The sequence below is a fragment of the Spinacia oleracea genome, chromosome 3, assembly GCF_020520425.1.
Source record: "Spinacia oleracea cultivar Varoflay chromosome 3, BTI_SOV_V1, whole genome shotgun sequence".
NCBI lineage: Eukaryota > Viridiplantae > Streptophyta > Magnoliopsida > Caryophyllales > Amaranthaceae > Spinacia > Spinacia oleracea.
The window spans coordinates 134,708,843-134,721,605 of NC_079489.1; the positions used below are offsets into that span (position 1 = coordinate 134,708,843).

A 12,763-nucleotide genomic window follows, 5' to 3' on the forward strand; every position below is an offset into this window, starting at 1 on the left:
ATAGAATAGATGCATACATGTTGTAGCGTGCCTTCCCTAGCTGCGCCCGAACCGAACAAGAACAAGTCTTTAGGACTCCAAATGTCATCCCTCCGTAGATAGTCCACAGTACGTCCGGATCCGCCTCAAGTTAGACCAACTAGAATCGCCCTTAAGGTGCTTAGGATTTTCGGCTCTTATTGCAAGTGTATGGCTGATTTATATTTCAAAAACTTACCCTTTGAATACTTCAATCGTACCCATAAATTGTGACCCTAGGCACTTATTTATAGGAGTGTGGAAAAGGAATTGTAATCCTACTAGGATGTGGATTTGCTAATTAGAACTTTATTATGACTCTAAATAACAAAGCAAATCTAATAGGATTAGGATTTTAATCTTTGCACAAATCCTAATAGGATTAGGATTTCCCTCACACGCATCGTACAAGCCATGCACCCGCGCAGGCCTTGCGGCCCACGACAGGCGCACATCCCATGTGCAGTGCTGCGCGCGCGCGCGCCCTTGGCTGGGCCTGGTCGAGGCGTGCGTTGCTGCGTGCGGCTCGCTGGGCGATGGCCTGGCTTCGTGCTGGGCCTTCGTCTAGCGGGCCTCGTCCGATGCTAATTCGTACGATACGCTTCCGATTAAATTCCCGGTTCCGGAATTCATTTCCGATACGAACAATATTTAATATTTCCGATTCCGGAATTAATTTCCGTTTCGAACAAATATTTAATATTTCCGTTTCCGGAATTATTTTCCGATTCCGATAATATTTCCGATTCTGACAATATTTCCGTTTCCGGCAATATTTCCGATTCCGGCAATATTTCCATTTCCGATAATATTTTCCGATACGTACCATGTTTCCGTTTCCGGCAACATCTACGACTTGGATAATATTTATATTTCCGATACGATCCATATTTCCGTTTACGGCAATATCATCATTTCCGGAGTATTCATTTCTTGCTTGTGACGATCTCAGCTCCCACTGAAACCAATATCCGTCGATTCCGAATATCCATAGATAGAGTATTTAATGCCATTAAATACTTGATCCGTTTACGTACTATTTGTGTGACCCTACGGGTTCAGTCAAGAGTAAGCTGTGGATTAATATCATTAATTCCACTTGAACTGAAGCGGCCTCTAGCTAGGCATTCAGCTCACTTGATCTCACTGAATTTATTAACTTGTTAATTAATACTGAACCGCATTTATTAGACTTAACATAGAATGCATACTTGGACCAAGGGCATTATTTCCTTCATACAGTACTACATCGTTAAATAAACATCAATACCTAGTATTTGAAAAAGAAAACCAATTCCATTTTAAGGACACGTAAGCAACACCATTTTAAGGACACGTGACAGACACATAATCATCACCACTTAGAAGACACGTGGCCAAGAATACATAATCAATATATTCTTTTTTGATACATAATAAGTCACCTCAACATTTCATCCTTCCCTTTCCATTTTTAGTTTAAGCTTTTAGAACAATTTAATTAGAGAGATTGATTAATACATTGGTGATTATGGTGAATCAAGAATGAGAAACATTTGAGATGGTTATAATTCTCGCGTTAATGAATTCGGCTATTTATTAAACCTACATGTTTACAATTTTTTATAGACCGACATTCCTCCCTGACTTATTTTGCTAAATTTCTTCATTCTTAAGAATTTTACTATTTTCCTATAGGTGGGTGGAAGTTAAAATTATGTTATGAACTTCTAATTCATGCCCACCCCATTGTTTTATGGAAAAATATTTCTTTTAATGAGATTGATATTAGTTAATGTTATCAATATATTAATTTTTTTTAGCCCCTTTAAATTAATAGTGCATCTTCTTTGCATCCCGTTGCGTGACTTGCCTCAATCGTCCATATTTTAAGTTGTTTAACGACTTAAAAACCGATAAACATAGGTCCATTTTTGTTTTGAAATCTGTATGACATCTACTACTAGTGTACTACCACACCCCTAACTCTATAAGCATAATTTCGAGTTTTAAAAAAATGGTTTAGTCTTTGATATTTTTCAGAAATTTGACATATCACGTTTGGTTAGCTTGATCAACAACTCTTAATTCTTAGGTCATTTTCCTTTTTGGTAGTTTAATATCTTGATTGTGATGCAAAGGATAAGGTGCGAAGCTTCATGTATAATTGGCAACTGAAACATTTATACCTTTATCATTTTGGTATGTCAATTTACCATCTTTTTAATTGAGTTCCTAAAATATAGCCCGTGCATAGAACGGGCATACAACTAATTTGTTTTACACAAATTCTTATTTACAAGGGTTGTACAATAAATATTGTACACCGTAGTAAAAGTTAACTCAAAATGCTTAAAAGGTAAGCTTATATGTGTAAAAGTTATCTATTTTTTAGTGATAAATTTTTTCATTTTAATAAAACTTATTTCTTCAAAATCACTAATAAGGTATAAAATTAATCATTTAACCCTTTAAAATGTTTATCTATCAATGTTTATAAAAGTTAATCAAAACTAGTTAAAGTTACAAAAAAATGGGTAAAAGTTATCTTGGTGTACAATAAATTTATTGTACACCTTGTGCGCGCAAGACCTTTTGTTTGTTTTAAATGTACGTACGTGTACACCGTGAAAAAATAAAATAAAAAATTCTAAAAAAAAACACAAATTCTTATTTACAATGGGTGTACAATAAATATTGTACACCGGAGTAAAAGTTAACCCAAAATGCTTAAGCATATATATGTAAAAGTTATATATTTTTAAGTGATAAATTTTTTCATTTTAGTAAAACATATTTCTTCAAAATCACTAATAATGTATAAAATTAATAATTTAACCCTTTAAAATATTTATCTATCAATTATTTTTTACTAATATAAAAGTTCATCAAAACTAAATTAAAGTTACAAAAAAAATTATTGTTATCTTGATATACAATAAATTTATTGTACACCTTATGCGCGCAAGACCTTTTGAAAAAAAAAATGTGAGAACTGAACAAGAAAAAGAAAGAGTGGGGGAAGCAAGAGTGAGAGAGGATAAACAAAAACCTTATCTAGAGCTCCCAATTCAAAGCAGAGTAACGGAAGAAGCAGCGCAAAGCAAAATTGAAAGAAAATGTTGGCAATCCACTCTCTCTCCTCAACCCCTTGCTCTTCTGGCCTTACATCCCCACCAAAATCCACACTTCTTACAAAATCCTCATTTCATGGCCTTCGTCTTCCCTCCGTCAACCTATCTTCTTCCCTTCGCCTCCGAGTACAGACGCCGCCGTCTTCGGTGGTTGTGATGGTGAAGAAAGAAGACGAGTTGAAGGAATTAAGGACCAAAACTAATGAACAACTCAATGAAGAGATTCTGCAGCTTAAAGGTGAGCTCTTTATGCTCCGTCTTCAACGGTCTGCCCGTGAGAATTTCAAGCCCAGCGATTTTGGTCGTATGCGCAAAAGGGTAACTTTTTATTTCTCCATTTTATCTTCTTAATTGGCTGTTAATTTTGATTTTTTTTCATCTGGGTTTGATTATGTGATTGGAATGATATTTATTTGAGGTAATTAGGTAAATGTTGTTATGTTTAATACGAAGTACTTTCTTTGTGGGGATTTAATTGTCACATTACTTGTTCAAATTACACAATCAACATGAATATGGGAGTATGTGAAACCAACAATTGGATAATATCATAATGCTGAGAAGTGATAACATTGTCTTATGTTGGATGGTTTTAGAATAGAGCATGAAATCCTGGTCTTCTAGGCCAAGGGTTTATCTGGTAGCTAAGATGTGAGTTGGCCTGTTCGTGGTTGTGGCTAAAGATGGGATTATCCACTAATTTTTTTACCTGAGAATGGACACAATTAGGCTAATGAAGTTCCTCCTTCATATTGCAAGGTTTTACACAACAGGAAGAGGACACTTTTGATCAATAATTCTAACATTACTAAGATAGATCCTGTTATAAGGTTAAAAAATATTCCCTGTCTTGTACTCTTGGGATTATCCACTAATTTTTTTACCCGAGAATGGACACAATTAGGCCATTGAAGTCCCCCCTTCATATTGCAAGGTTTTATCCAGCAGGAAGAGGACACTTTTGATCAATAATTCTAACATTACTAAGATAGATCCTGTTATAAGGTTAACAAAACATTCCCCGTCTTGTACTGTTATTGCAAGGGGCGAATGAGCGGTATGAGATATTGGTAATTGCAGGATTACCAGGTCTGATTTTGTTGCTGGAGTTTTGGTCTGAAAAGTAGTCACTGGCATATTAGTTTAATTCTTTTAGTGAAGTTTTGAGCTCAAAAAACTACTTATGAGTTACGGCTCTAGGAGCACTTTATGTTTCGCTTGGAGGGTTATGATCTTTGGGCATGGAGAAAGTACTGCTTTCGGAAAATTGGGCCTTCTGATCGGTTTTAGTTGTGATGAATGTGGATTTGGTGTAGCTCTGAAAACTTAGTATATGGAGTACTTAGCAGTAGAAGATAGGTGCATAGGTGCAAACTGCTGTGATATCAAACACATTTTTAAGGTTTTTGCCGTTTATGTTGTGACTTGTGAGTCTTGTGAGGGGGTTTTATCTGGCCTCTCATGTTGAGAAATTTAATATCCATTCAAACCAATTTAATCATGTGACTATTTGAAAATGCTCTTTGTTGGTCGTTTTCATTATCTCGATAAATAAATATATCTTGGGTTGTTGTATATGTGTTTCCCCTTTAATGGGTATATTTTGTCCTTTTCCCTTTTATGCTTGGAAAGGTAACGATCAATAGTATTTCAACCAGTGCTAGCCGCCCCTGTACATGGTTATGGAGTTACTTCCTTCCCCTTTTAATACATGAAGTATTTGACATATTGGTTCTCATTATGTAAGATATTGGGATTTCATTGTTTTCTTAACAATACAGTTTCTCTGGTTTTACATTGGTTGATGAAATGCACACTTGTACGTTTGGGCCACACTATACTCTGACTTAGAAAGATCTATGATGTGGGTTGTAAACAATCCTCTTTTAGGGACAATCTTAAGTCTTTGGTCACAATTGGTGACCTAGCTAGTCCCTCAAGGTCCTCAACATAGCTAATTAGTTAGACATGATAGCCTCCATATCTGTTCATGTAATTAGGTTCTTAAACTTGATGACCCTGATTGATAGCTTTCACTTATGTACTTTGCGTTGCTGCTGCTGTCATTGGATTTCTGTACTAATAAAATAATACAATCCTGATTGACACTCCTTAACACCAGTATTAATCTATGTGATTTAAGCATAACTTCTGTATTACTGATGGTAAATGTCTTGTTGAACTTATATTGAGCCCTGCCCTATATGAATAAGTATTAATAAACTAATTTTCTCAACACTAGGTTGCACGCATGCTTACCGTGAAAAGGGAGAGGGAGATAGAACAAGGAGTTGGCAAGAGGTTATCGAGGAAACTTGACAAGGCGTGGAAAAGAAGCATTGTTGTAAGGCCACCTCCTTCGCTGAAGAAGTTACAAGAAAAGGCCACTGCAGAGGCTGAGGCTGAGAAAGCGTAATGAGCTTAATATCTGTTAGTAAACATGTATCCATACAGAGCAGTATTTGTAGTTATTCATGGTAGGATCTCAATCAACTTTTTTGTATCAGACAATTCATTTGTAAATTTCGGTTCTTCCCTTGTTTGATCTTTCCCCTTACATGCTGTTATCGAAGTCTCATTGGTCATTACTTTGGATTAGGGCTAAGTAAACTCTATTTTTTGTTGGCTTTTTGCATGTTGCCATCAGAATTCAGAAATAGTCTGACAGACACTGAGACAGTAGAGAGTTCATTCTGTTTCTGTCATTCTCTGCCTTGAAGAATCATCCACGCGTAACATTGTCAACTTTGTGATCATCTTTCTGCAATTTTTTTAAATATGAAGATGATGTGAATTGTATCTTTATGCAATATTATTTGTTTAATGTCTTTTTGGCCTCTCTGTAAGACGTTACTTACTTCATGGAGATGCTGCTTGATTTTGTGCATTCAAATTTTCCTGGAAGATTTCTCTAATATCTGCAGCTTTGAACTCTGAAATTAGTCAACTACGAGTACTATAAACACCACCTACTGTACGCAAATATGATGGTGCAGGGGTGTGCACAGTGCTCTTGGAGCACTGGTGTTCAAACGACATGCAATAAATATAAAACGCGGATATCTTGTTGAATTCGGAGAAGAAAAGAACAAACGTTGTTTTTTTGATAAAAAAAGAACAAACGTTGTTCTTTTGTTAAAAAAAAGAACAATGACTGCTCTGTCCCTTTTTTTTCGTTCTTTTGTTTTTCACTCCATTTTTCTGGTATATATACCTTCTTTTTTATAATTTTCGAATCAGAATTTGTGAAGAGGAGAGAGAAAAACTATGGAAAGGAGAGAGAAACTGTGAAGAGGAGAGAGAAAGTAATGGAAAATTCTCAAATATATGTTGATTTTTCTACTTCAATATCAAATCTGTTGATTCTTCTTCTTCAAATTTGAATTCCTCTGCTGATAATCCGATTTGTGAAGGTAATTTTTCAATTTTTTAAAACGAATTACTTATTTATGATGATTTTGATTTCCATGTTCATTATTTTCATCATTTCAATTTATTTTGATTTTTTTGATCATTTCGATTTCTGCATTTCTCAATAACCTTGATTAATGTATTTTGATTCTATATATTGATAATTTTGATGATTAATGTATCTTGATTATATATTTATGACGATTTTGATTTCTGTTCTTTTTTCGATTTTATATGTTCTTTTAGTCTATCTTTTGTTCTTTTATATATTGGTTCTCATATATGTATTAAGAGATTGTAATAATACAGAAAATAATTATTGAACATGTTGTTCTTTTTTGCTTTAGCTTGTTGTTCTTTGTTCTTTTTTGCTTTAACTTGTTGTTCTTTTGATATTACACACTTCAGATCAAATTGTTCTTTTACCATTTTTGTTGTTCTTTTATCTTTTTTGTTGTTCTTTTTTCACATGGTTAAAATAAGTGTTCTACATGATATGTTCTTTTCTGCAATTTTTAATGTTCTTTTTCTTTACTTTATTATGTTCTTTTATGCTCTATTGTTGTTCGTTTTTTTATTGGTAATGTTGTTTTACATGGTTAAAATAAGTGTTCTACATGATATGTTCTTTTCTGTATTTATAATGTTCTTTTTCTTTATTTATAATGTTCTTTTAGGTTCATCCTCTTTTTGTTCTTTTGAGGAATTGCTCTGTTTATTCAGCCTCTCTTCTTGTTCTTTCAGCTGTTTTTGAAGATTTAACATCATTTGTTGATGGTCAAGTAAAAGCTTCCTTTGCTCTTCAATACTGTACTTTTTGAAAAAAGAACAAACATAAAAGAACATTAAGATTTATATCTAATAAACATAAAAGAACAGAACAACAAAACCCAAAAAAAAAAAACAAGTGCACCGTTTTTATCATGAACATGGCTTGTATTTCTTCTCCTTCCCCCTCTTTTTTTTATTTTTTTTATTTTTCATTTTCTATATATATAATATTTCTCCTATTGGATTCATAACTTCTCATTTTAGAAACACATTCTTGAGAGAGAAAGAGGAGAGCTTTTAGTTTCTCCCAACAAAAGAGAGATTTTATGAGAGAGAAAGTTCAAAACAAATTTTCTCCTCCTTTTTTCTCTGAAATGTGATTTTAATTGAATTACGTTTACAAAAAACTAGTTTATTAAGCGAAATACTATTTCAATTTCGCTATTTTATGAATTTTTTTTATTCATTCAAAGAGGTTTATGCTGTTGATGAAGGTGCATCGGGTGATTAAGGTAAATTTTCTCGTTCTTAATTCTATGTTCTTTTTAAATTTTAATGTTCTTTTCTTATAACTTTCTATTTCTGTGGCATCAAAACAGTGTGTTCTTTTTTAGAATCAGCAATTGTTCTTTTTACATATTTATAGTGTTGTTTTCAGATATCTTTTGATAAATAAAATAACAGAATTAGAACATAAATTGGTTGAAAAAGAACATTTTCAGAACTTAAAAGAACAAGAAAAAATATAGATCTGGTTTTAAAGTTCATCAAAGGTTCGTCGTTTTATTTTTTAATTAAAACATAAATTGGTTGGAAAAGAACATTTCCAGAACTTAAAAGAACAAGAAAAATTATAAATCTGGTTTTAAAGTTCATCAAAGGTTCGTCGTTTTATTTTTTAATTAGAACATACTGTAAATTGGTTGGAAAAGAACATTTCCAGAACTTAAAAGAACAAGAAAAAATATAACTGCTTTTTATATTTGTACCTTTTGTCTGATTTGTCAATATTAGTGTTCTTTTTGTTAGTGTTTTTTTGTTAATGTTCTTTTTGTTAATGTTCTTTTGTTAATGTTCTTTTTTTTTGCGGTTTTTATTTTTGTTGCATTTTATTGTTATTTATGTGCGTTTTGGGACAGGTGCACCAAAAGCACCATGCACACCCCTGCACAATCTGAGCGTTGCCTACTGTAAACCCTAACTAATTGAACTTGAAGTTGGTACTAAACTAGTTTTCACCCGTGCACGTTTTCTTTAAATTTTTTTGAACATTTAGTTGATTCAAATGATACATTAACGTGGGTGGTAAAGGGTACTTTTAAAGTGAGCATTAGTTAATAATTTTGATTAATATCAACAACTAAATAATGGAGCTTAATTTAGATGTAATACATAAAAGGGGGTCATTTCGTAATTTACTCCGCATTAATTGAATATTTCAAAGTCAAGATTGTTTCGAAGAAGAATAAAGGTAGTACTTAATGTCCATACAACTAAATCGAAAAAGAAAAAAAAAAACATGTGAGATTTTGGAGGAAAAAAAAATTGTGGGTAAATTACGAATTAGCGATCATATTCTTTTTATTGTTTCGTTGAAAACTAAATGTTATTTCTGCTTGCATTGGAAATCAAAATTCTATAGACCCCTTCGGTATCGTTTTTTGTTTTTTGTTTTTTAGAAAACTGAAACAAAAATATGGAATCCACAAAAAATATTTTGTAGTTTTTTTTGCCAGCCTTCAAAAATTTAATAAACCCGTGCAGTGTACGGGAGCTAACTAGTTTCTTCTAAATGGATAGAAAAATATATCAGGTTAACTTTTCAGATTTTGGTGCCCCGAAAATCGGAGGCCCTGTGATATTGGGTTGGTTGCACAACCCAATAGCCGATTCTGCCGATTTGACTAACTGGTTGAATTAGACGTTTAAATAAAAGTGTTTTTAAAGTAGTTATTTTGTATTTACTTCCTAAACCTTTGATTGCAAAAGGTTCTTATGTTGAGATTTTTTTAGATTAATTAGTTTTTCACCCAAAACTCTCTTCCAAATCAATCATAACCAAACACTTTCAATTAGTTTTTTCATAAGGTCAAACATTTCATTCACCCAAAACCTCAACCTCTCATAACATAACATCCCCTATGTATTTTTCTAAATCTATGCTAATTGCTTTTCTTTGACCTCCATAAACATGTTCTTATACAATTCAGTAGTGAGGATATCAAAAGAAATTATATACTCGATTAATGTCATTGTATGGCCAATAACATTATATTATTAGTCAAATAATTGTGCTCCATTGTAAACTATAGACTGTTTTCAAGTGCGTGATTCTTAATTTTTAGAAGATGATCGATTTGCGTATATATTTTTGTCAATGGTCAAAATCGGTTATTGGCTTCCTTTTATTGTTGACTTTTGGTAGTGGACAACGATACTATTCTACTTTTTAGTTATGGCGCTAATTTTAGTGATGTGGCAATTACTACCTCTACTTCTTTTGGTAATATAATGTGAAAATATAATTACTACCTCCATTCTTTTTTTAAGATGCATTTGGTTTTAAGATTAGCGAAAAACATGTTTGAGATGTTGCTTAAATTAAGAAGTGAAAATAAATAAAAAAATTAAATCTTAAATAAAGATAAATAAACTCAGTAACAAGAAATAGAACATTAAACATTATTATTTCATCCCCCCCAAAAAAAACATTATTATTTCATGAGACCAATAATAAAAAGGAAAGATTTTATTTAAAATGTCGTTCTGGTTGAACATCTACAACTTAATTAGCTTCTTTTCAAATTTAGGGTTGCGTAGCGTACGTGCAAAAACCGTCGGATGCACAAATTTGTCCCGGGCAACAATTGTCGTTGTGGACACTGCATGCTTCACCGTAATTAGAGCATTTGAAACCATTAGGATCAATCGCTTGTAAGATTGCGTTTGAGGGTAAGGGGAATTGTCGGATAGCCAAGGTTGATTGAGGCTTTGTTACAACCACCAAAAAGGCTATCAACATAAGCAAACTAACCACCTTCTGCATTTCCATTACTTCGATCACTTGCTCGATCTCTCACTACAGATTATTATTATCTTTTACTTTGTGACTTGATAGAAGAATTTATGTGTATTGGATTATCGGAGGTGAAGACCGAATTCTTTTATAGGACGTCATATATATTTAATCGGTCACAAATTATTCTCTACTATAAATGATGTATCATCTTTTATTTGTTTTAATGAAAGAATTGAAGAAAATATATCAATCAATTAATTACGATTCTCTCTTATTTTTTGTATGATTCTTAAGTAATTATGATCAATGATCGATGCGTACAAATATAGAAAATATTTTATTCACGACTAATGAAAATATGCGTTATTATTTATAAAAATACAGAAGATGTGATATATCTATCAATGTCTATTTTATGATTTTCATTCCCATCTTAGCTTCAAGTTACTTCATTCTTTAATTCTTTAGTTTGTTATAATGATGCTTGCAGCTCACTTTAGTCAAATTTGTTTTTAAAGAAGAAATAATGTAGTTTTAATACAATATTAATTAAATAATTAAGTATAATTTGGCTATACAGAGTAAATATTTTTAATTATATTTTCGAAATTCTTATAAAGGACTGATATTACTCCGTACGTAGTAATACACACTATTTGCTAAGAATAATTGTGAACGATTAAGACACCAGGATTAAAAATTCTATTTAAGACAATTATTCATAGCAAATACTATTTTTGGTATTACCACCCGCTTTATTCTTAGGGCCAATCTGGATTCAAGACTAGTTCTGTATGGATAGGTTTCAGTCCCCTCCCAATACGGGATAAATATTACTTACATACTACGTACGTAGTATTTGCTTTGAATAATTCTATTTCCTTTTATATACACTTTTTTTTTTTAACAACTTGCCTATAATACAATTATTATTCTTGGATGATTTGCTTACAACTCTTTGTTACCGTAGCATAAGTGTCTAACTATAACCCATTTCTAGAATCTTTCTATAACTATACTAAAAGAGAGGCCCTAAAAGCAAAACTGACATGTGTCGCTCTTATAATTAAAAATTTCCCGCTCTTTTGTCCTATTTACACTAATATAAACCTGGTCCACGCTAAGTAAACGGAGTAATTTGTATGGGCAACATGTGTAACTGTCACGTGACAGTTATTTTGTGATTTTAAATAGTAACTATATGCGTATTACAGTAACTATGTGTTTTAAAGAGTTACTATGTATTTTGTAGAGTTTCAATGTGATTTGTGTCTAACCCACTTTATATACGTTTTAAATTTTTTTATTTTTCAAAATTTCAGATCTACATTCTGTTCATTTCTCTCTCTTCATTTTCTCTCTCTTTATTTACTCTCTATGCTTTTCAAAATTTAGCCCAAATTTCTAGGGTTTGCTCGATTTTCTTTGTAATTATCTTATAATTGGATCTATTAGATGAGAAAAAATTGTAGGAAATAGTAGATCAAGAAGGAGGTTCGTCGTTGCCGAAACCGAATCGAAGAATTTGCGCTCGTCTACAAATCTTCGCAAGTATTTTTAGAGATCACATCTCGGTTTGTTATTTTTTTAAGAATTTTAAGTCTATTTTTATTTAAAATTGAAAATATTTGTTGTTTGGAGAAATTAATGTTTGTGTTTTACCGAAATATCGTTTTCACTTTGCGAATTCGATCAGTGACTTCACGATTTCAAATAGTAACTATATGAGTAATACAGTAACTATATGGTTTAAAGAGGTACTATGTAATTTTAATGGTTACTATATGTGTACAATGGTTACTATATTATTTTAATAGTGGGGTTACTATATGTGTACAATATTACTATATGTGTACAATAGTTATTATTTTGTTGAGTGATTTGAAATGTTTGTTGTTTTGTTGAAATTAGGGTTAGTGGTTCACATAGTTAGTATATAAATGATATAGTTACCTTTAATTTATGTTGCGAAATAGTGTTTTTAATAGTCACTGGAATGTTCCTTCTGTTTATGTTAGTAGTAGTTTTTAGAGTAACTATATTTTTTAAAAAGTTACTATAACTTTAAAACAGTAACTATGTGTTTAAAATAGTTACTATATTTTTTAGAAAGTTATTATAAGTTTAAAACAGTAACTATGTGTTTAAGAGTTATTATGTTATGAACAGTTTATAGTGACTTTTTGATAAATAATAGTTACTATACGATTACATTATGTATTATGTTATTTAGAGTATGTTTTTGTCCGCTTCTTAGATAGTGACTATATGATTATAATGGTTACTATATGTGTACAATAGTTACTTCTACCTCTGTTCCTTAATGTTCTTTACGCTTTGGAATATGTGTCAAAAGTATGAAAACTTTGACTGTGAATTCCCACTGTTATATACATCCAAATGTTATCATGTAAGATCTTGTTAGATTGGT

General features: G+C 31.9%; 1 protein-coding gene across 1 annotated transcript; it reads left to right on the forward strand.

The window, feature by feature from the left end:
* The first annotated feature begins 3,017 nt into the window (after positions 1-3,017).
* LOC110778660 (50S ribosomal protein L29, chloroplastic-like) lies at positions 3,018-5,688 on the forward strand. Its single transcript, XM_021983214.2, has 2 exons — positions 3,018-3,449; positions 5,374-5,688. The coding sequence occupies exons 1-2, from the start codon at positions 3,117-3,119 to the stop codon at positions 5,545-5,547; spliced, it is 507 nt and encodes a 168-aa protein (XP_021838906.1). The 5' UTR covers positions 3,018-3,116; the 3' UTR covers positions 5,548-5,688.
* Positions 5,689-12,763: the final 7,075 nt, after the last annotated feature.